The 24,187-nt window shown below is 53.3% G+C and overlaps 2 protein-coding genes and 1 long non-coding RNA gene across 8 annotated transcripts in view; 2 read left to right on the forward strand and 1 right to left on the reverse strand.

The window, feature by feature from the left end:
• The first annotated feature begins 316 nt into the window (after positions 1 to 316).
• Positions 317 to 3,458, forward strand: CKB (creatine kinase B). The gene is made up of 8 exons (XM_055418607.2): positions 317 to 401; positions 694 to 898; positions 1,080 to 1,234; positions 1,311 to 1,443; positions 1,683 to 1,854; positions 2,476 to 2,599; positions 2,798 to 2,987; positions 3,071 to 3,458. The coding sequence occupies exons 2-8, from the start codon at positions 706 to 708 to the stop codon at positions 3,247 to 3,249; spliced, it is 1,146 nt and encodes a 381-aa protein (XP_055274582.1). The 5' UTR covers positions 317 to 401; positions 694 to 705; the 3' UTR covers positions 3,250 to 3,458.
• A 2,761-nt stretch (positions 3,459 to 6,219) lies between these two features.
• Positions 6,220 to 12,455, forward strand: LOC129550688 (uncharacterized). The gene is made up of 3 exons (XR_008684876.2): positions 6,220 to 6,303; positions 7,555 to 7,899; positions 12,346 to 12,455. It is a non-coding gene; the product is annotated as an uncharacterized LOC129550688 (long non-coding RNA).
• A 10,619-nt stretch (positions 12,456 to 23,074) lies between these two features.
• The window catches only part of MARK3 (microtubule affinity regulating kinase 3), a 102,184-nt gene continuing 101,071 nt past the window's right edge, over positions 23,075 to 24,187 (reverse strand). For all 6 annotated transcript variants that reach the window (XM_088829831.1, XM_055418604.2, XM_055418602.2 and 3 more), the window contains one exon: positions 23,075 to 23,604. In XM_088829831.1, the coding sequence (XP_088685957.1) occupies positions 23,259 to 23,604 (346 nt within the window). In that variant the 3' untranslated portion in view covers positions 23,075 to 23,258. The remainder of the gene's footprint in view (positions 23,605 to 24,187) is intronic.

A 24,187-nucleotide genomic window follows, 5' to 3' on the forward strand; every position in this document is an offset into this window, starting at 1 on the left:
CGAGCGTTCTCAAGTGCCTGCGGGCTCTCCTGCCTCGGTTTCCCGCTCGGAGGCAGGCGTGGGTGTGGGGGAATCCGGAATGTCCGAGGGCCTGAGGTTCTGGCTTCGGGATCCTGGGCGGGCACGAGGTGGGGTTAGGCAGGCTGCGCGGGGTCCCGGCCAGGGGACAGTCGGGTGGGCTGCTTGGGTGGGGGGGCTCCGGGGGCAGAGGGTGGCGGACAAAGCGGCGGCACCACCCCGCAGCGCGACCCAATGGAATGAATGGGCTATAAATAGCGGCCAATGGGCGGCCTGCGTCGCGCCCCTTAAGAGCCGCGGGAGCGCGGAGCCGCCGCTGTTCGCCCGCGCCGCGCCCTGAGCTGCAGACGTACCTAGAGCCCCGGCTCCTGCCCGACTGCTCAGTGAGTGAGCCTGGGGGCCAGGGGCGGGGGGCGCGGGGCACCGAGGCGGGGGTTGTTGTGCACGGAGCCGGGGGCGAGGCCCAGGGCGTCGCGCGCTCCGGACCTCCTGGGGTCGGCGGGCGCGCCAGCTGGGCCGGGGGTCCGGGCGCTGTGGTAGCCCCCTGCGTGCAAGCGCCGACCCCGCTGACCTTGACCGCGACCGGGCTGACCCGAGCCCGGGGCTCTGGGTGTTAGCAGGTCACCAGGAGGCCCGGAGCCTCGGGTCCCCACTGACTCCCGCGTCTCCCCGCAGCCCGCCGCCGCCATGCCCTTCTCCAATAGCCACAACACGCTGAAGCTGCGCTTCCCGGCCGAAGACGAGTTCCCCGACCTCAGCGGCCACAACAACCACATGGCCAAGGTGCTGACCCCCGAGCTGTACGCCGAGCTGCGCGCTAAGAGCACCCCGAGCGGCTTCACGGTGGACGACGTCATCCAGACCGGCGTGGACAACCCAGGTAGGCGCGCCTCAGTCCCAAGGTCAGGACAGGAGCCCGCGGCTGGGGTCCAGCGCCCCCGCCTCCTGGTCCCTCCGGGCCAAGGTCCGGGCGCCCTCTTCGCGCGCACAGCTGCAGGGTCCTCGGCGGCTTGCTCGGGCCTGGCAGTGACGTCACTGTCCCCATTTCGCGCTCCCCCCAGGCCACCCTTATATCATGACCGTGGGCTGTGTGGCCGGCGACGAGGAGTCGTATGACGTGTTCAAGGAGCTCTTTGACCCCATCATCGAGGACCGGCACGGAGGCTATAAGCCCACCGACGAGCACAAGACCGACCTCAACCCCGACAACCTGCAGGTGCGGGGTGGCCCGGGGCGAGGGGCCGCCTGGGTGGGGAGGGGTTGCCCAGCGCTCAGCGCTGCTCGGTCCCCAGGGCGGCGACGACCTGGATCCCAACTACGTGCTGAGCTCGCGGGTGCGCACGGGCCGTAGCATCCGCGGCTTCTGCCTCCCCCCGCACTGCAGCCGCGGGGAGCGCCGCGCCATCGAGAAGCTCGCCGTCGAAGGTAAGGGTCGGGCCCGCTGAGCGGCGCTCTTCGGCCCTGGGCCCTGCCGGCCTGTTTAGCAGTCACCCGAGCCGCCGCGCTCTTATCTGCCCGTCGGCTCGGGTTTCCCGGAGCGGCCCGCCGCTCGGACCGGGAGGACTGACTGGGCTCCAGCCAGGCCGAGCGGGCATCCTGGGGGTGCGGGGTGGTGGCGGGGTGGGGCAGGAGCCCACCCGTTCCCTGAGCGCGCTCCTCCGCAGCCCTGTCGAGCCTGGACGGTGACCTGGCGGGGAGGTACTATGCGCTCAAAAGCATGACGGAGGCGGAGCAGCAGCAGCTTATCGACGACCACTTCCTTTTCGATAAGCCCGTGTCGCCCCTGCTGTTGGCCTCGGGCATGGCTCGCGACTGGCCCGACGCCCGCGGCATCTGGTGCGTATCCCCCGGCCCCCCGTCCGCCCCGTGCCGGATGGAGGAGGGCGGCGCCGGGCTCCTTGGGTGGGTTTGGTGCCGCCCGGGCCTCCTCTCAGTGACCTTGACCGCGCAGGTGCGGAGGGCCCCGGGCGGGTGGGGCCGTCGTGTCGGCGTTCCTCCTCCCCCCGCCTCCTGGAGCCGCGGCTCCTTGTTTGCGCTCTCCTTTCCCACCCGCTGCCCGCGGGGAGTTGTTCAGGTGCGGGGTGACGCAGGCGCTTCCTCGAGTCGGGGTGGGGAGCAGGGCTCACAGGCTCCGGATCCGAACGCACGGTCCGGGCACCGGGCCTCTGCGCCGGGATAGAGCGACCCCCCGTGGGCAGGGCTGGGCCGGCTGCCTCTGCCCCTCAACCCCTAGGTAGGGACCACACGTACCTGACCAGCTAGCTGGGAAGCTGTGCCCCCAGGGTGTTGATCGGGCTAGAGTCGTGATAGCAGCCCCCCCGGCCCTAGGGACAGCTGGGGTAAGCACCTCAGCCACTTGGGAAATGCCCCTGCCCAGGGGGCCTCGCGATTTTTTGTTCCTGGATGTGTCCCAAGACCCTCGTCCAGGGAGGAGGATTGACTGTGCCCCTCTCCCAGGCATAACGACAATAAGACTTTCCTGGTGTGGATCAACGAGGAGGACCACCTGCGGGTCATCTCCATGCAGAAGGGGGGCAACATGAAGGAGGTGTTCACGCGCTTCTGCAACGGCCTCACCCAGGTAAGGGCTGGGGCCACGGACGGGCAGGGCCAGGCCCCAGGGTTCAGGCAGACATGGAAGTGCCCCATCAACTCCCTGGGGAGCCCAGGTCTTTGTTGCCTCAGGGTCCTGTGGGAGGGGGCACCCCAGGTCCCTGCTGGTCCCCTTGGGGGGTGTGTCTCAGCCAGGCCTCCTCTCTCACACCTTCTCCACCTCCAGATTGAAACGCTCTTCAAGTCTAAGAACTACGAGTTCATGTGGAACCCTCACCTGGGCTACATCCTCACCTGCCCGTCCAACCTGGGCACCGGGCTGCGGGCCGGGGTGCACATCAAGCTGCCCCACCTGGGCAAGCACGAGAAGTTCCCCGAGGTGCTCAAGCGGCTGCGGCTTCAGAAGCGAGGCACAGGTGAGTGGAAGGGGGCCTGGGCGGCAGCCTGCTCCCCTGAGGCCGCCCCCTACCCAGACCCGATGAGCTGGCTGTCTCCCCAGGCGGTGTGGACACGGCTGCCGTGGGCGGGGTCTTCGACGTCTCCAACGCGGACCGTCTGGGCTTCTCGGAGGTGGAGCTGGTGCAGATGGTGGTGGACGGCGTGAAGCTGCTCATCGAGATGGAGCAGCGGCTGGAGCAGGGCCAGGCCATCGATGACCTCATGCCGGCCCAGAAGTGAGGCCCTGGCCTCACCTGCCGCCTCCACCAGCTCCTCCGCTGCTTCCTAACTTATTGCCCGGGCCGTGCCCACCACGCGCCCCGGAGGCTCGCTGTGTGGTGGCTGAGCCCTTAGCCTTGCTGTAGAGACTTTCGTCGCCCTCGGTAGAGTTTATTTTTGTGATGGCTGAGATGTTGCTGATGCTGAAATAAACTAGGGTTTTGGCCTGCCCCAGGTCTGACTGGTGCCTTCTCTTTCCAGGGCAGCCCAGGGCCCAGCACCCAGCTCCTAGGCCTGGCCTGCCCGACGCCTCACTGTCAGCTGGGACCCTGCTGTGCCCCTAGTCCTATTCTGTGAACCTCTGTCCTTCTGCCTTGGCCCTCCCTGTAGGGAGGGTTGGGCTGCTGGCAGAGCCCCAGCCTGATTATCTAGAGGATCTATTCAGGGGGCCTGCTGGGTGGAGCCTGGCACTTCACTCAGCCCCAGCCTGTAGCCTGGAGGAGCTCTGGATGCTGGAGGGGGAAGGGCAAGAGCCCAGAAATTGGTACTTTTCCAGCTCCGCCCCCGAAAGCCATTTCCTCCTCTTGCAAGCAGCTTCTCCCTGTTGCCTCCCCCTCCCACCCTAACACCTACTCTATTTCCTAAATAATCTCTCTGCTCTGCTTCCTTCCCTTCCAGCCCCCCAGGCCTAGCCCTCCCGTCCCTCCCAGGGAGCCCCAGGGCCCCCGCAGTCCCCCCCATCCTTGCAGCCTCCTCTCCAGGACCGTCTGTGGCCCAGTTCCTGGGCCTCCCGTGGCGGGTCCCTAACACAGGGAGGGCGTGGGCTGTTAGGGATAAGATGTCTTGGTCTGTCTCCCGGCTGCTGCGGTCCCCACCCGCCATCTCACTTGGGGGTCAGGAGTGAGCCAGCCTCTGCCCCTGGGCAGTCTCCTGCCCCCTGCTGGCCAGGGCTGCCCCTTCGAAATAACCACGCAGACCTGACCCTCCTGGGGTTACCCTACCATTGGGAGAAGTGTGCCCAGGGCTGGCAGTCATGCCTACCAAGAACTGTGGGCTCTCATGTCCGGGGGCAGCTTGTCAACCTGGACCCCGGGCCCAGGACGAGGTTGGGGGACAGCTGTGGAGTTGGCATGCCTTGGCATCCTTGGTGGCCAGGTGGGTGTGAGGAACTCATGCAGGCAGAACCTTTGCCGGGGAGGGGGCAGAGGCTGGGTGAGTGAACACCCGAGTAGGCTGGGCCCAAGAGGCCAAGCCCTCTGGCACGGAAGGGGTCTCTGCACCATCCCGGGGGTCCCTGACTAGCCTGCCAGGGCCCAGTGCTGCGCTTGCCCTCCTGCCATGAAGTTCCAGGTCAGGGGCGCGTATCAGGCAGGACTCCTCTTTCCTCAGCTTCCTCTTCAGCTACAGTCCCCCTCCAGCAAGTGGGGGCTGGGCCAGCCAGGCAGTGCTTTGTAGCCTGTCGTCTGGTGACTCAGAGCAGAAAGCACGGAAGTGCGCCCCTCTGGGAAGGCCTCTCCCTGCTGAGGGGGGCTCGAGCAGCTCAGAAGAGGCAGCAGCAGGGTGGGAGGCCTCCCTGCTGGTCCAGGAGCTGCCAGGGTGGCTGTGCTGCCATTATCTGTGTGGCCAGCAGACAGGGTTCCAGGCCTGTCTGCCTGTGTCCACCCTGAGGCCCTTGCCTGTGTGCTCCCTCCAGCTGAGGGCCCCCCTGCTTGTCCAGCCCCTCTCACCACCCGGGACTTGAGTTGGGGTGCAGGCTCAGGAATGACTGTGCGTGGGTACCTGAGAGGCCTGGCCCGGCAGGCACATCGCTTCCTAATAAAGAGGTGTCCAACGCCTTCACCTAGACTGGCCGAGTGGGACGTGCCCCGCACTAGCGGTGATCACAACAAAGGAGCTGGGACTTCAAGTCACCCTGTGCAGGTGTGTCACCAGAAGGCGGGGCGGGCAGGGCTCCCTGCAGGATCTCTTACCAGACAGTAAAGTCCACACCCTGGGAGCCTCGCCCTCATGCCCGCAGCTGGGGTGGGGCCCTCAGGAACTGGGTCAAGCTCCTTGGGACCCTGTAAGAAGTGTCTTCCGCAGGCTCAGGGCTACCCTGACTCAAACCCACTGCTGCTCCCTGGGCCACTGTTTTCTCACTTTTACTGAACGCGAACATGTAAACTGCACTATTTTTGGAACAAGACATAGCTGATGATACACCCAGCAACAGCACTTCTGCTCAGCCGTCCACGGACCCTTCAGCCAGAGTCCCTACCACCTCTCTCCCTTTCCTCTGGATTCAAGAGACCTTTAAATGGGCCGATTTTAATATCCCTGAAACCATGGTCAAACGTGGGCCACGTGACAATACACACTTGTCCTCGCTCGGTGTCCGGAGCGGCAGTCACCCAGCAGCACCTGAGCGCATCGCACCTGCAGTGCAGCCAGGGCCCGGCCAGGACGCCCCCTCAGCACGGTGCCAGCGGGCGGTAGGAGGGGGCGCTCGCTGTCGCCTGCCTCCAGACGTCAGCAGTGTCGCTCACCCTGCTCGGGACAATGGGAAGAAACTCTCTAGGCACTGCCAAGTGTCCCCTGGGGGCCCAACTCACCCTCAGTCCCTTCAAGAACCATCCCTGAACAGAGATAACGCAATCACTCACAACAGGGGCGAGCGGGTCAGGACTCCAACAATAAAGGGCTGGCTACAAAACTGGGCCACCTCCCTCCGTCGATGTGGCACCACGCGGGCGAGGAGAACTTGGTGAGCCGGAGACACGCTTCAAACAGCAGAAGTGTAAAAGCAGGTTATAAAACAGCTTGTCCTTGTGGGATCCCACACAGATCACGGATGGAAAAATCCCGGAGAACAGTAGTCAGCTGTGGGTGGCGGGGTACCTGGTGACTTCCTTCTTTATACTTTCTTTTCCAGATTTTCTACAGTGAACATGTATTCCTTATATAAATAACTGAAACAATTTGAGTGGTTTAAAATAGATGCTGTAAGGTGTCCTAGTTGGTGGGAGACTTGAGGCTTCTCTCTTGACTTCCTGGACTGTCTACTGGTCCCAGCCTCCTCGCCAGCCGGGCCAGCAGGTGGGTGTTGCCACACTCCTGCAGACAGGCGGCTGCGTTCACAAGGGCCCTACACTGAGGGGAGCTTGTCTCCTGTGGGAATCACTGCCTTAAGGGCTCCAGCCCTGCCCCGGGGCTCAGCTCCTTGCCCTTGATGTTATTTCAGGGACAGACTGTTTAGTTAGGTCTCCTCCCTCTGGGTCTGAAGGATTTGGGCTCTGAATGGGTTGCTTGTCCCTCTGACCGGCTCTTGACCCTTTCCCTGACTAACCCAAGGGGCCTCCTTAGGCTAACCAACCTGGCAGAATTTAGGTGCTCACAGGGACCCCGCTGTTGACACGGGGAGAATGCCAGGACAGATAAGTGCCATCAGCCAGCACCCATCAGACCCCCATCAAGCCATCCCAATAAAACACAGGAGCAACTGTAAGCATCCAGATGGACTCCCTGCTAGGATGCATATTAGCTAACTGGGGAAAATTTAGACCGACAGGGCAAAAAATATTGGGTCATTAAATTACAATACCATCTTGCAGCTGGTCATATTTTGTAAAAGAAAAGGCAAATGGGGAGGGGAGTCCCATTCATCCAAATGTTCAAATGAAAGTCACTCAGTCACGTTGGACTCTTTGCAATCCCATGGACTATACGTCTATGGAATTCTCCAGACCAGAACGCTGGAGTGGGTAGCCTATCCCTTCTCCAGCAGAGAGCCTCCTGACCCAGGAATTGACCCGGGGTCTCCTGCATTGAAGGGGGATTCTTCACCAACTATCAGGGAAGCAAGACCCTATTCCAAAATCCAAGTTTAGAGAACTACTTGGTGTGCCTGGCTCACAGCCCATCCCCCAACAGGAGCCCGATGTTTTAGATGATCCCCTTGAGTCAACCTCCCTGAGGTCTACAATTGGGAGCTCCTACGTATCCCAATTCCGAAGGGGTGACAGTCTTCCAGACCATTTACCCATAACGTACCATCTGGGGAGCTGGAGACCTCAGACTCCTATTAGTAAGCTCATGGATATGGTCTTTGGGATATTTAACAGTATAGATAGCGTAGAAGGGGCTACTCTGGTGGCTCAGATGGTAAAGATTCCACCTGCAAAGCAGATGTGGATTCGATTCCTGGGTTTGGGAAGTTCCCCTGAAGAAGGGAATGGCAACCCACTCCAGTATTCTTGCCGGAGAATTCCATGGCCAGAGGAGACTGGCAGGCTACAGTCCATGGTGTTGCAAAGAGCTGGACATGACTATTTCTCTTTTTCTTTATAGGGGAGAAGAGACGAAAACGATTCAGGGACAACATGAAAAAGCCTAATTACTGGCAGCAGCCTTAACCCCAGGACCACCTCACGGTTATGCACCCTTGCAAAGACCCATGCTAAGGATAGGACCCAGGGACCCTGGATCAGAGCTGCTCTCTCACTGAGAAAACATGTTTTAAGTGTGGAGAAGATGGCCACTGAAGTGTGACCGTCGCCAGTCCTGAAGAGATACTGGGGCTCTCAAACCAATGATGGCTGAGAGGACCACAGGCTGACGGGGCCCAGGGCCTCCCCGTCTCCCAAGGAACACCTGAAGAAGCCTCCAGGGTTCACTTCTCTGGAGAAGCCTCAGGTAAGCCTTGCCATGGCTGGTAGGAGTTTTCTTAGCAGACACGGGGGCTGACTGACCTCCTCCCAACCCTGTAGGATGATGGGGACTGATGGAAAGCCCCAGACCAAGCGCTGCTCCTGCCTGAGTGCACCGCCCCCTTGCTGGGAACAGACTTGCTCACTAAATCCCAGGCAACAGTACAGTCTGGAGACCCTCAAAGAAAAGGCACCCACCAAGAAACAGTTATTCCTGGTGGGGAGGGGAGCATGCTCAGTCCCAAGCAAGAGGTCTCCGTTCTACCCCATCCAAGTTGTCAAACTACTGGCTGCTGACCTGGTTCACGGTGCTGGAAGTGAAGGTGGCTTTCTTCTGCACCCAGACTCGCAACACCTCTTTGCCTTCGAGTGGACAGAGTCAGACACTGCAATGCCATGAATGCTTCCACTCTGTGTGCTTATAAAACTCAAGCCAACAGTGCCCACAAGATACAAATGGAAACAAAAGTCTGGCAAAAAATTGTCCCAGTACATTTAAAAATGGGATTCCACGGGGCTACAGACAAGTCTCCTTACATCAAAGGCCTGACTGAGGGCCATACCAAATTGTAAGAAGATTACCAAAATGGGAGGCCAATGGTCCGACTAAACTAGCCATACCTGACAGGGATTTTGAGGAGGGCTTCCCCCCCTTATATGCAGAGCACATCATGAGGAACGCTGGGCTGGAAGAAGCACAAGCTGGAATCAAGATGGCTGGGAGAAATATCAATAACCTCAGATATGCAGATGACACCGCCCTTATAGCAGAAAGTGAAGAAGGAACTCAAAAGCCTCTTGATGAAAGTAAAAGAGGAGAGTGAAAATTTTGGCCTGAAGCTCAACATTCAGAAAACAATGATCATGGCATCTGGTCCCATCACTTCATGGGAAATAGATGGGGAAACAGTGGAAACAGTGTCATTCTTTTTTTGGGCTCCAAAATCACTGCAGATGCTGATTGCAGCCATGAAATTATAAGACGCTTACTCCTAAGGAAAGTTATGACCAACCTAGATAGCATATTAAAAAGCAGAGACATTACTTTGCCAACAAAGGTCCATCTAGTCAAGGCTATGGTTTTTCCCGTGGTCAGGTATGGATGTGAGAGTTGGACTGTGAAGAAAGCTGATCGCCGAAGAATTGATGCTTTTGAACTGTGGTGCTGGAGAAGACTCTTGAGAGTCCCTTGGACTGCAAAGGGGATCCAACCGGTCCATTCTAAAGGAGATCCATCCTGGGTGTTCATTGGAAGGACTGATGCTGAAGCTTAAACTCCAATACTTTGGTCACCTCATGCGTCAAGTTGACTCACTGGAAAAGAGTCTGATGCTAGGAAGAATTGGGGGTGGGAGGAGACGGGGACGACAGAGAATGAGATGGCTGGATGGCATCACCGACTCGATGGACATGAGTTTGAGTGAACTCCGGGAGTTGGTGATGGACAGGGAGGCCTGGCGTGCTGTGATTCATGGGGTCGCAAAGAGTCGGACACGACTGAGCGACTGAACTGAACTCCCCCCTAAGTTAAATGGGGAAAAGGAAAACATTCCAACAAGGGTGAACACGGGTGTGTCAGTCTCTCAATATCATTGAGGTAGCCACCTAATTCTTTTTATAAAAGAAAAATAAACTGTCCTTGTTTTACAAGTCTTCACAGGACTAGAGGTGTGGCTCTAAAAGTAATCCAAAACCCACCAATCCTTTACCACTCCCAAACCTTGCCTATTGATCTTAAAAAAGTATTAAGATTAAAGAATGGGGAAACAAAGTCATCCTGGGAGGAACTTGCCTGTACCTTTGAGATAAAAATGTCCTACCTGGTTTTCTCCAGGAACTCTTATCTCTGCCATCTTTTTAAAATACAAAAAAGTGGAATCACCTGTTTGACTCAGTATGAACAGAATGCCCTTGTGGCTCAGCTGGTAAAGAATCTGCCTGCAAAGTGAGAGACCTGGGTTCAATCCTTGTGTTGGGAAGATCCCCTGCAGAAGGGAAAGGCTACCCACTCCAGTATTCTGGCCTGGAGAATTTTTGTTAGGGCTACAGTCCAAGGGGTCACAAAGAGTCGGACGTGACTGAGCAACTCTCACTTCCACTTTCAGACTTAAAAACACACACACACCAACAAGCAGCAGTGGTTTACTGTATGGCACAGGGAGCTTTAGTCACCATCTTGCTCTGTTCTTGGATAGGATACTGAATGAGGAATTCTAAAGGTCGGTAGGTGCCCAGTAGGAAAGGCTGGGGGCGGGAGAGGGGACGACCGAGAGTGAGATGGCTGGACGGCATCACCGACTCTGTGGACATGAGCTTGAGTGAACTCCGGGAGTTGGTGATGGACAGGGAGGCCTGGCGTGCTGTGATTCATGGGGTCGCGGAGAGTCGGACACGACTGAGCGACTGAACTGAACTGAACTGAACTGATGGTTTTTCCAATAGTCACATATGGATGTGAGGGTTGGACCATAAAGAAAGCTGAGCACCAAAGAATTGATGCTTTTGAACTGTGGTGTTGGAGAAGACCCTTGAGAGTCCCTTGGACTGCAAGGAGATCCAACCAGTCCATCCTAAAGGCAATCAGTCCTGAATATTCAAAAATTTTGGGAAGGGACTGATGCTGAAGCTGAAACTCCAATACTTTGGCCACCTGATGGAAAGAACTGACTCATTTGAAAAGACCCTCATGCTGGGAAGGATCGGGGGCGGGAGGAGAAGGGGACAACAGAGAATGAGATGGCTGGATGGCATCACCGACTCTGTGGACATGAGTTTGAGTGAACTCCGGGAGTTGGTGATGGACAGGGAGGCCTGGCGTGCTGTGATTCATGGGGTCGCGGAGAGTTGGACACGACTGAGCAACTGAACTGAACTGCTCTGTTCTTAGTTGCTCAGTCACGTGCTATTCTTTGTGACCCCACGGACTGTAGCCTGCCAGGCCCCTCTGTCCATGGGGATTGTCCAACCCAACCCAATCCAACCCACTGGAGTGGGTTGCCATGCTCTCCTCCAGGGGATCTTCCTAACCCAGGGATCAAACCCAGGTCTCCCACATTGCAGGTGGATTCTCTGCCATCTGAGCCACCAGGGAAGCTCAAGAATAGTGGAGTGGGTAGCCTATCCCTTCTCCAAGGTATCTTCCCACCCCAGGAATCTAACCAGGATCTCTTGCACTGCAGGCATTCTTTACCAGCTGAGCTATCAGGGAAGCCCCAATATCTTATAATAACCTACAATGGAAAATAATTTCAAAAATAATATATGTATATAAGTGAATCACCAAAAACAAAAGTTCTTTTTGAAAATAAGTAATTATTTATCTTTTTGCTAAGTTTTCTAAATGTCCTTTGGACATCCAATAACAAAGAGCACAACACAACATTTTAAATATACCTGTGTAGGATAAGATATGATTTTTGCTGTATCTATTTTTGTTTTTTTGCTGTTATGTGTCTGATGGTTCATGTCGATCTTCTCTGTGAATTGTTTTTGTCATTAAAAATAATAAAATGCAAATTTTGAAAGAGGGAGTAAATAATTTGGAACAGGGACTTTTCTGATGGTCCAGTGGTCCAGAATCTGCCTTGCAAAGCAGGGGATGCAGGTGTGATCCCTGGTCAGGGAAGTAAGATCTGACATGCCACGGAAAAACTAAGCCCCCACACCAAAACTATAGCCTGTGTGTGGCAACAAAAGATCCCATGTGCTGCAACTAATAACCCACACATCCAAATTTTAACAAATTAGTAATAATTTGGAACTTGTCAAGGACAAATAAAAATCTTAAGCGTTTTCCATAAATACTAGTAGAAATGGTTTAGCCAGTGAGACAAATAAGCTTCATTTGTTCCATCTGCCAGAAACTCAATTTCAATGCAACCTCTTTTGCAGACTAATGGGTTTATACTGCTGTGCCTGACTCGTGGCTGAAATCTTAGAACAGGAACTATGAGGCCTCTGTGTCTGCCTGTTCAAATGTATCTATGTGTGTCTTGTAGATGTGAGGTACAAGTCAACTTGTAAAATTGACTTAAAGAAAATTAAGCGCTTATATAAATACTCAGAAAATAATCTGGCCAGAATGAACTTCAGTTTTCCATCATCTGGAAAATATTTCACACTAAACTGACGTCATCAACGTTATGTACCATGGTTTACTAGACCTTGCATCTATTGCTAGTTTGTCAGCAAGAAAAACAACATGGAAAAACTTTTAAGGAAAGCGTGTTTTCAGTAAAAGGTGTGAGGAATGAAAAAATACTGAAAAGACTTACGTACAATCAGGATTTTCTAAGATTGGACTGAGTTTAGTTGGGTAAACGGATTTCAGGAGGGCCCCTGAGGCATCCCAGAGAGCAATATTTAACTAGTATTATTTAGTATGTTGGGAGTAAGGTAAAGTAACACCTGGATTTGGTTTTTCTGTTAACAGGGAACAAAGTCTTCCTGGAATGTCTTTCAGCTTCTGACCAGGGACAGAATCCTTGCCCCCTTCAGTGGAAGTGCAGAAACTTAGCCACGGGACCACCAGGAAAATCCGGGAACGCCTCTGATAACAGATTGTATAACTGATCTGTATTTGCTTTTGAGATCTCTTGTAACTTTAAGTGTTAGTCACTCAGTCCTGTCCAACTCTGCGACCCTGTGGACCGTAGTCTACCATGCTCCTCTGTCCATGGAATTCTCCAGGAAAGAATACTGGAGTGGGTTGCCATTTCCTTCTCCAGGGGATCTTTCCAACCCAGGTTGCCTGAATTGCAAGCAGATTCTTTACTGTCTGAGCTACCAGTGAAGCAAATAAACAGTGCAGCAGGAGGGAAAGGGACAGGGCACACCTTTTGAAAGAATGACACAGTCCAAGGACACAACATAACCAATTAGAATCAAAAGGGACCAGGACTAGACCTTGATCCTCAATCAACTAGTGAAACGACACACCCAGAGGTGCCGTGACAGCTCCAAGGCACTGTTAAGAGACCAAGGAGTGGGCGGTTCCAGAAAAACATCTACTTCTGTTTTACTGAATAAGCCAAAGTCTTTGTGTGGATCACAACAAACTGTGGAAAATTCTTAAAGAGATGGGAATGCCAGACCATCTTACCTGCCTCCTGAGAAATCTGTATGCAGGGCAAGAAGCAACAGTTAGAGCCAGATGTGGAACAGACTGGTTCCAAATCACTTCATGGCAAATAGATGGGAAACAATGGAAACAGACTTTATTTTCTTGGGCTCCAAAATCACCACAGATGGTGACTGCAGCCATGAAATTAGAAGACTCTTGCTCCCTGGAAGAAAAGCCATGACCAACCTAGACAGCATACTAAAAAGCAGAAACATTGCTTTGCCAACAAAGGTCCGTCCAGTCAAAGCTTTGTTTTTTCCAGTAATCATGTATGGATGTGAGAGTTGGACTGTAAAGAAAGCTAATTCGGAAGAATTGATGGTTTTGAACTGTGGTGTTGGAGAAGACTCTTGAGAGTCTCTTGGACTGCAAGGAGATCAAACCAGTCCGTCCTAAAGGAAATCAGTCCAGAATATTCATTGGAAAGACTGATGTTGAAGCTGAAACTCCAATATTTCGGCCACCTGATGAAAGAACTGACTCATTGGAAAAGACCCTGATGCTGGGAACGATTGAGGGCAGGAAGAGAAGAGGACGACAGAGGATGAGATGGTTGGATGGCATCACCGACTCAATGGACATGAGTTTGAGCAAGCTCTGGGAGTTGGTGATGGACAGGGAGGCCTGGTGTGCTGCAGTCCATGGGGTCACAGAGTCAGACATGACTGAGCCACTGAACTGAACTCAACTGAGTGGGCGGTGGCCCAAATCCTGGTAATCTCTGCCCCTTCCCCCAAATACCTGGAATAACCCTCCCACTCATCAGCATATGAAATTACCCAGCCGATACAAACTAAGGACACCACACTTTGAGGCTGCACTCACCCTCTGCAATACACTCGTGTGTGCGGAGTATGCTTCTCTCTCAATCTCTGTCTCACTGGATTCTCTGTGATGAGACATCAAGAACCTGAGCTTCATTAGGTCCTCAAACCAGGTACTGTGGGTTTTGGCTGAGTCTGAGTACCAGCCATGTGGGTTTGAGTCCTAGCCACATGGGTCCCAACCTGAGGTAAACGGTTTCAGCAGTGAGAAATCCTATTTGATCAAGTATTTTGAAACTTTCTGACAAACCTTTCAAGTATCAAATTTTAATCAAAAGTTCTTTTGACTTTCAGCTAATTTTGGGATGCTTCAGAGGGACCCTGAGGCATCTCAGAGAGAAATATTTTACTATTATTATTTAGCATGTTAAATTACATGGAGAGCATTATCACATGAGTCATAATCCTACCTAAAAACATACTGTTTGGGGGTGGGAAGGAGGGAATATATGTATACATACAGCTAACTCATTTGGTTGTACAACGTTGTAAGGCAATTCTACCCCAATAAAAAATTCTTAAATTTAAAAATATAATGTATGGATGTTATTAATGCAGAAATTCTAAAAATTACATACTTTCTAAAATTTGGACATGTATGTCGTGTCAGTAACTAAGCTTATCAATTACACTGTAATCAGATGTTTAACTGTGCCTTTTAAGTCTTTTGTAGGCAGTTATTGTACCCTGATGCTGTTACAAAAATGCTTCATCTTCAAAAATAGGAAGGCTATGGAAGCAGTTATAACAATTCCACATCAAGATAATAGCTGTGCGAGGACTGCAGGCCACACCTACTCAAAACAAGGAGCTGTCCTGCCCCTAGGGCCCCTAGACCAGGCATCCAGAGAATTTCAGTCCCTGACAGGCAGGGTCGATGCCCCTACTCAGCCTGGAAGCAGTAAGAGCAGACAGACTGTTGTCCCTCTGCTTCCCGTAAGAATGTGGGAGTAAATCTGAGGGGTGAATTAGTCAGGAAGGGGGCCGGGCACAACCTTTAAAAGAACGACACAGCCCAAGAGCGTGCCATAAACTGACCAGAACCATCTAGGTCCAAGACGGTGGACAAGTGGACTTCCACTAGACCTTGAGCCTCAGTATAAGCTCACTGTAACATATCAGAAAGTTAAGTGACACACCCACAGGCACCTTACTTCCAAGGCAGAGAGTAAAGGTTAAAAAGTGGGCAGTGGCCCAATTACCCAGAAATTCCTGCCCCTTCCCCAAACAACTGGAGCACTCCTACTCATTATGATATGAGATTGCCCACCCCATAAACAGACATCCTCACACCTTGGGGTCACTCTCACCTTCTGAGATGGCCCACACTCTGTCTATGGAACGCAGTGGTGGTGTTCAGACACTAAGTTGAGCCCAGTTCTCTGCAACCTCATGGACTGAAGCACATCAGGCTTCCCTTTCCTTCACCATCTCCTGGAGTTGGCTCAAACTCATGTCCATTGAGTCGGTGATGCCATCCAACCATTCAACCTGTTGCCCCCTTCTCCTCTTGCCTTCAGTCTTTCCCAGCACCTGGGTCTTTTCCAAAGAGTCAGATCTTCCCATCAGGTGACCAAATTACTGGAGTTTCAGCCTCAGCATCAGTCCTTCCAATGGATACACAGGGTTTGTTTCCTTTAGGATTGACTGATTTGATCTCCTTGCTGTCCAAGGGACTTTCAAGAGTCTTCTCCAGCACCACAATTTGAAAGCATCAGTTCTTCAGCGCTCAGCCTTCTTTATGGACGGCTCTCACATCCATATATGACTACTGGAAAAACCACAGCTTTGCCTATAGGGACCATTGCTGCAAAATGATGTCTCTGGTTTTTAATGTCCCTGAATAAACCTGCTTTCTCAGTAAAGAGAAAAAAAGGACCTCAGCCCTCAGCCATCCTTCTCCGTGCCTGTTATCCTATGCTGGCGATGGCGTCAGGCTTTAGGTCTTTCCCCACTCATCCCACCCCACTCAAACTGGGCTGCTCCTATGTCTGGTACAGGTGGTCTATGTTAATACAGGCCCTGGTTATTTTAGAAATATACCATTTAGGAAATAAACTATCAAGTTTCCAATGGAGTAGAAAGTCTAGTTTTGTCAATACTTTTGACCCATCAACTGCCCAACACTTTAAATAGAATCACAATTTCAAAAGAGTATAATAAAGGTGGTCCATACTCATCCACACTTGAAAATGTTGACTGTTTGACAGGGGCCACTTGCATGCAACACCAACAGTCACGGCACCAGTGCAGTGTCTGTCTCAGAGTGGAAATGCTTTGAGCAGCGGGGGCCAGGGTCCTGCTTCCCCCTCCTTCCTCAAGACTAGAGAGGATGTAGGTGCTGACGTCTTTCCTCTATTCTCCAGCATCAACGAGACGCTAACACAACTCTGCCTCTCCAGTCCTGTTCCAGTGTTTTGGTTCAATTCATTAATACTGCGAGACTTGAAAACTCAAGCCAGCAAAACACACCCTACATCCTGAGCGAGGTCAAGACAAGAGGATGTCCGGCATGCTCTTTCAGGATAACACGACTCCCACCCTCTACTCACAGGCTAAGCCACGAGATAAGCCCACGCTGTCTCCAGAGCTCAGAGAAGGAGGGGAGAGGACCCAGGGCATTGGGGCTGCAGAGAGAAGCCAGCTGGGCTGAAGGGGAGGACACCAAAGACAGGAAGCAGTAGGTGCCAGTGGCGCTGGAAGCTGAAGGTCGACAGAGAGGGGACCAGCACACGGCCCTTCAGGGAACGGGGTGCGTCTGGCACGGGTGGGGTGGGCCGCAGCTCTGGAATTGGGACATGCCTCCCAGGGGTCCCTCCCTCTACCAAGTTCTCCTGACCCGACATGAAGGAGCAGGACTGCATGTGCTCCCACTTCTCAGCTCCCTTCCACGCAGAGCACGCCTGCGTGGAATGTATTCACACCTTCCCCCGCCCGCTGGCAGCACCCTCCCAAGGGGGACAGGTAACCAGTGCAGCCCTCGCTCTGGAAAGAGCGGGAGGACTACACGGGCTACATCGGATACCTCCTGTCTGGTCCCTAGCACTTGGCTGCCCGGGGGCAGCAGGGCCTGATTTGGTCTGGAGATAGAACTGTGCCCCAAAGCGTTACAAAACACTCCCTAAGAAGTGTTGAACCCGTCCCCTCAACGGAACAGAGTGGCGCTGAGCCCACTGCTGCCCCAACACTCGCCCCATGACTTGAGGACACAGTGAGTCCGCCGTGCCTGCCTCGGCACAGGCTATGACTCCCTCCCTTCCACTGGGCAACCTGGGGCGTCGAGTCGTTCCTTTGTCTCCACCTGCCTCCTCCACCCGGACTGGGCTTCCTACTCAGCTCTGAGCCCAGCGTCCCTTCACACAGCACCGGCCATGCCAGGCTTCGTGGCTGTGCTTGTGTCCCTCTTCCTGCGAGGGAACCTTCTAGAGAACATGGCTGTTAGCTTATTCTTGGATCCTCAGAGCTCAGCACGGGGCCCTCTGACAGCAGCTGTCCCACCTCGAAGCCCCCAGCACGAGTGTCGCTAAGTGAACACACAAACATAGAAACAACGAGAGACTCTTCTCATCTTGTCCTGAAGCACCTGAAAAGCACTAGGATGGCATCACCTGGAGCGGTGGCACACAGGGAAGGATCACAATTTTGATCTTCAAACACTTAAGCCTTGAGCATAAAGCTGCCGAGGAGAGGAGGGCACCAGGGCAGTGCAGGAAGCTGCGACACGTCAGGAAAACGCAGCAGCCGCCGCTGCCGGAACTCCCCGCAGACCTGGGCACCGGAGGCACCCAGAGCGGGAGACGTTCCTGATGAGCAGCTGCAGGCTTCCTTTCTAAGACGGCAGGAAGAGAGGGGGCAGGAAGAAGACATGGCACGGGTGGGACGCTCCGTCAGCTCTTCCCTCGGTGACAGCCCCATGAAGGCCTCTGTGTATCACCACAGTCAGAAACCGCAGGAATGAATTTCAGGGAGCTGGGGAGGACAGGAGAACCTCAGAGCATGTAACCACTCAGCTCCGTCACACAGACAGCCACATAAAAACCACAACAAAAAAATCAACAAGGCAACCAAACCAGCGCTGACGGCATCAGACCTGCCAATCTGGCCCTAGTGGCCCCTGCTGTCACCCTGAGACTGGGTCGTCTCGGCAAGTGTGGTCTGGTCTAACCTCCACCCCAGGGTGACCCTGCTCTGCGGGAGGCTCTGGCTTGTGACTAAGCAGTCAGAGGTAACTGGTGGCGGCCACTGCTAATCAGAGTTAACGGTGGGGGCCACCTCTAAACAGAGGTAATGGTGGGGGCCACTGTTAACACCCAAGTGAATCCTGACTAACCTCCTGATTGAACACACCTCACACGCTGGCGAGCCTCAGGTCACTACTATTTCAAGGGACTGAAACCCAAACGCCATGCTGACCATGCAGCTCTTCACGGCCGGGCCCAGAATAAGGCGCTCAGCCAAGCGTTTCAACTCGAAGGTTCGCATCTCATGGCTGATGTCTCACCAGCTGGCCTCCTCCTTGGCGTCTGCAGGAACCTGCATGGTCTGGGCTGAATGACACCACATGGGCATCAGTACAGGCAAGTGGGTGAAAAGCAAAGAGCACCGGCCCAAGCGGGACCATGGGCTCCACTCTCACCCCACCGCCGGGCCTCATCGGCAACACAGGAAAGGCCCAGAGAGTTGCTGGAGATCAGCAGGATGGGCCTTGTCTGGACCAAACACTGCTCCCTGAAGCTGCGGCCTGTGGCAGCCTGATACAGCCTGGGCCGACGGGGGAGAGGCGGCTCAGGGGTAGACTCAAAACAGCCGCTCCGTGTGTTCCAGACCCTCGGGCCTGTGCTCTGTCACTGTCGCCAATGAATACCTCTTCTGTACTATGTACCAGGCACCTTGCTAGGTCCTTGGGTTACAGGAAGGAAGAAAAAAAAAAGACCAAGCTCCTTGCTCCGTGGGGCTTACAGTCTAGTAACAGCAAAGAGACAAGAGAAATCTGTAGATGCTGTTGGCTGTTAGGGTGGCAGGAGCAGGGCTCAGTGATCACTGAGGGCTGAGTGGGGCAGGCAGGCCCGGGAGAGGCCAGCATCGGCGGAGGAGACTCAGAAGAGGTGAGGCGCCCTCAGCTTTCTGCCTGGTGCTCACACCTGGCCCACCGCTTTTCCCTGTCCTCTGGGCACACTGGCACAGGCCTGTCAACTTTCCTCACAGCGGGCTCTGAGCCCAGAACCCTACAGACACGAGGGGAATGTCTTCATGGAGTCTCTGCAGGCAGGTCAGGGTCCCCTCCTGAGCGCCAGAGCGTGCTGTTCAGGTACTTCTGCCCTCTGGGCAAGCTGGGAGGGGAGAGACGAGAACTAGCCTGTGTTCCCGCCTAATAGGGCCTGCGCCTGGGGAGCTGCTGACCTCCAGGTGGCTGCCAGGAGCCCTGCTCTGCACATGCTGTCTGGGGGACCCGGCCAGCATCCAGCGTGAGACACCTTAAACATGCCGGCTTTCTGGGGAGAAAAGTTAAGGTTAAGAAGCTGGAATCTGGAAACAGGCTGCCGAGGTCCAGGGCATACACCGCGAGGGCATGCTGCCTGACCCACATTTGAACAGGGATCTGAGGACCACGGGGAGGGGCTCCAGTCCCTACCTGCTCTGCCCTGGCCCCCCTGGCGGCACTGACTCCACTGTGGCAAGGAGCAGGCAGAGGCCCCACAGAGGGCAGCAGCCCCCTTCCCGGCAGAGAACATTCACAGAGGCTTCCTCAAAATGCCCCGTCTACTATCTGACCTGGGCCCTAAGGCCACTCCTGTACTCTCAGCGTCTTGAGAGTCGGGCCCAAACTGAAGAGAAGTCTCAGACTCTCCCAGCAAAACCCACTTCCCACATGCCCCCCTCACCCTGTGAGCCCCCTCCTCTGGGGACACAAGCGAGGCCCTGGTTTCCTGTCACCTCTGGCTGGGCTCTGTTCTCTCAAGGGGCAAACCAAGACCAATTCACAGAGCTGCAGGCCTCTGGCCTCCTCGTGGACTGGCAGGGACAGTCGGGTTCTGCGCTGGGGGACAGACCCACCTGGACTCACCTGTGCACCATCAGAACGCCTACAAGGCATGCCATGCTCTTCACATTGCTCCCTTCAAAGCTACCACTTTCCTCTCCACTTAAAGGGCTGATGAACTGTCTAAAGGATTTCACGTTTAATTAGTAATAAAACCCACCCCAACAACAAAACCCACAAGAGCAAAGTTCTGGACCCTGCGCTCCAAGCCCTTCCTATGCCCGCTGCCCCCCTTGCCTGAGCTGGACCAGGAGGCAGTGTCTCACAGATGTGCCCCCCAGCATCCCCGGTGCTGCTCACAGAGCCACACAAGCTCCATGGATCCCACGGTCACCAAGCATCACTCACTGAGCAAGAACTGCTGGGAGAGGGTGTTCTAGGGACGGTTTCCATGGCAACAGTAACCTGTTCATACTGCACAGAGGGAAATTTTTCTTTTAAACATCACCTTCTCTAGGTTTCTGGAGAAACATATGCTGTGAAAGCACTCACAGCTGTTCTTCTGAAAGTTTCATTCATGTTTCTTAACAGTTTTCTGCACGGGTCTTCACTTTTGGAAATGAAAGGACAAGGCCCATCATTGAAGAATGTTGTCTTGGTTCCCCCGATGTGCCTGATCTAGATGAGTGGGAAGTCAACCTAACTAGGAGCTAAGCCTTATTTTCAGGAATAAGAAAACATTCTGGGTGTCGGGTAAATAAAAACAGCAGCATGGCCCCGCCAGGTATCTTACCTCACTTCTGGGGATTTAAAAAAACATGGCTTTGTCTCAAGTGACTGAAGTACTCTAGAATATTCTCTTTCAAAATTCACTGTATGAGAATAAAAAGGCTCTATCCCGAGGGTATAATATCTCAAGGGAGGACATGGGTCCTTTAGTGATGGATGAGATTTCACATTTTAACCTTGGTAAAGGTAAGACCCCAGGGACAGGAGAGCCTGGTGGGCTTCCGTCTATGGGGTCGCAGAGAGTCGGACACGACTGAAGCGACTTAGCAGCAGCAGCAGCAAAGGTAAGAACATCTCTACTGCCACTAAAATCAAACCTGTATTGTTGAAGCCCTTTAAATATGACCAGTTCAGACGACTTCTGTAGGTGAACAGTGGTGCTAAAGACACCATTTCTCATTGGGTCAGTAACATACTAAAATACATAGACAGCTTACGACAGATGAGCAATCAGAAAAACTTAACTCTTTAGAGCATGAAGTTCCAGGAGGGTGAAAAGGACCTGCTCTGCTGTGAGGTCGCAGGGCATTCACCCCGCCACCCTTCGCTGACCCCTGACTCAGGCCTGCTGGTCTGGCCTCTCCCCACCACAGGGTTCTACCGCCAGGCCCCCTTGTTCTCCTGGCCTCCCGCAGCACCGTCTCAGGGCTCGGCGCTGGTCCTCTCCTCTGCTGCTCCTACTCGCTGAGGGCTCCTGGGGTCTTCACCCAGGAACCACCTATACCTAAAGGTACCTCAAACTGTGTCTACACCTGCTCTCTCACCCCTAAACTTTGCCACAACTAGCCATGTTTCATGGACAGCAACCCTGTACTTTCTGCTGCTCTGGCCAAAAAAAAAAAAGGGACAACCATTGTGGCTCTTTTTCACCCACTTCCAATCCAGGAGCAAATGGACTCTTATTTCAAAACATACCCAGAATCCAACCACTGTCTCACCAGGACAGCATCACCTCTTACCTCATTACTGCCAGCAGCCTGCAAATGGCTTTTCTGGCCTCTCCTTGCTTCCAGCAATGAATCTGCAACACAGCTACCAGATCAAGCATTTGAAAGCCTGAGGCCACTCTTCTTCCATTCGAAATCCCACTCCCCATCTCCCATCTCAGAGTAGACACACTGGCATGGTCTCCATGGCCCAGGTGGGCATTCTGACCCCCCACCACTCTGCTCCAGCACACAGGATGCACTCTGGCCTCAGCCAGACACGGAACTGGGTGCCTCCCCTGCAGCCACGTCTCGGCTAAAGCACCTCAGCCTCACCCATCACCCATTTAACATGGCACCACTCAAACCCCGGGACCTCTGGATACCTCACCCTGCACTGATTTTTTTTCGTGCCACTGACCTCTTTGTTCTGTACTAGACACTTAATTACTGTTTACGGACTGCTGCCCTATTAGGACATAGACTTTAAGAGGTCAGGGATGCATCCCAAACACCTACACCACCTCCCTGCCTGTGTAGACGGTAAGCACTGATGACCTCGTGTCCAGGCTGTCATATCTGGACCACCACAGACAAGGCCAGAACCCACAGTCATCAATGTCACAGCATTCCCACGAGACTGAGACGCCAAACTAACCGATAACCTCAGTACCCTCTCTGCATAATCATGCAGCAGCTGGGAAAAGGCTGGGGGTCTAATTCATGTCCTGAATCACAATGAACAAGAGAGGAAAGTTACATACTTCTTGGAGAACAAACCCAGAACAGCCAAAGCCTGGCGTTTCTCCACGCAGGGGCGCACGAGACTCCCAAGGGTGAGGCAGACAGCCACGCCCTACTTCCATCCAGCTCTGTTTGCCATGTGGGCTGTCTTCTCCCTTCAGCGCCTTTGGGGAAAGAAGATGCTAGAAATGAAAAAATATTAGGATCCACAATAAGGAAAAAGTGGCCTAGCCTTCACACGCTTTCCATTTGCTTTTGTTCAAGGTGGCGGTGGAGGCAAAAACACATACTTTTAGTCACTGCCTTAATCTGAATCTTAAATACAGCATCAGGAGACAAAGCAAGATTTTACTGAGAAAAAGTGAACTTTTAATTATCTTGTGAATCTACTTAGAAAAACACACAAGCAATGTTCACAACTATAAATTTAAACCTTTTGCACTAAAAAAAAAAAAAAAAAACACGAAACATCAAACACAAAACCACAGGCGTGAACTGTAAACCTGTATTAATTATCAACTAGTCTTAAAGTTAATTCTTAGTAGTAATTCAATATTTTCCTCCTTGGCAATTTTAATGTTTTAGCACCAAATAATCTCCCACAGAGGTACTCGTAAAAACTCTGACTGCCAGTGTAAGGAGATGCTTCTGCAGCACTACACACACGCACACCATCCACTCTCACACCCGCACAGACAGGAGGCCCGTGGAGATGGGTGTCACACGCTGACTTCAGGGCAATGGAAAGAAAACAGAGGGCACACGTGTCACACGTCTTTAATGTAGTGCATTCGTAGAAAAAAGGCCAGCTTTCGCTCCCAGGCGTGCGCTCGTCCTTATACTTTAATATCATGATTTAGAAGATGCAGACGTTATTGCCTAAATATTATTCTATACATTTCCATCAGTGTTCAGGAAAACACTTTAAACTGCTACTTAATTTACACCATAATTACTGGGTTACAGCTTTAGCTCATTGGCAATTTTGGAAGCAATATTTTTGAAAGCTATGGACGTCCCTGATATCCGCTTAAACCGGACCCCGTTCAGAGACAGTCTTGGCAGCTTGCACACCTCCATCTCCCACTGCACGAGGTTCTCTGCATGCCCATCGCCGTGGACACAGAAGAGTAAGAAGCGCTCTCTCTGCTCATAGTCGCAGTTATTGGCGTCCAGCACTTTGCGGATTTCCCGCATCATGTCATTGGGATCCATGGAACTAGTGGTTTTCATGCTCCAGGTGAAGCGCAGGGAACGAGGTTTTGCTTCTTTGTTTTCCTCCTTTTGCTCAGCAGACACGTTGCGACTGAAATGCACAGTGGCAGGTTTATTCTTAATGGCACGGGAAACCCCACCTTCTCCACTCTAGCTAGCTCAATGCAGCATGATAAACGACTCCTGGGTCGCTCCTGCAGAGGCTCACCGCTGGTAATCAGTTCCTTCTCTAAGAAGCATTCATCTATCCATTCTCCCACCCCATCATAAGCCAAGACACACAAAAATCTACCTGACTGAAAAATCTTAACCAGTCATCTGGTGAAAATTAAGAAAATAATTTGTTAAATGGAATCCTTGGGAGTCAGGCAAGGTAGAGAGCAATCTGAGCACATCTCCAAGAGCCCAGCCCTTGTCATCCGGGCTGGCTGCAGGTGGCCCTTCACAGGCCCAGCTCGGGGAGGTGGCGTTAGCAGGCCAGCCTCCAGTTCTGCCCCACCCGGCTGCTTTTCCTACCGGTTTTTAAAAATTCAATTTATCATAACCTCCACTGTCACTGTAACTCAGGACAATCAGTGACAACAGAGTTTAAAATCCCGTTCCCTGTAAATGGCTGCAGTTACTAAACAGAGCTAGGTGGCAGGTGGGCCATTCTCTCAGACCCCTACAAAAAC

This window comes from Moschus berezovskii, chromosome 21 (genome assembly GCF_049115385.1).
Source record: "Moschus berezovskii isolate FMDL1 chromosome 21, NW_MosBer_1.0, whole genome shotgun sequence".
NCBI lineage: Eukaryota > Metazoa > Chordata > Mammalia > Artiodactyla > Moschidae > Moschus > Moschus berezovskii.

Bases quoted from the DNA above. Each gene is read 5' to 3' on its own strand.
- CKB (XM_055418607.2), top strand. From the start codon at position 706: ATGCCCTTCTCCAATAGCCACAACACGCTGAAGCTGCGCTTCCCGGCC. The intron at 1,444-1,682 runs GTAAGGGTCGGG...GCTCCTCCGCAG, and splicing joins CGAGAAGCTCGCCGTCGAAG to CCCTGTCGAGCCTGGACGGT. The intron at 2,600-2,797 runs GTAAGGGCTGGG...CTCCACCTCCAG, and splicing joins TCTGCAACGGCCTCACCCAG to ATTGAAACGCTCTTCAAGTC.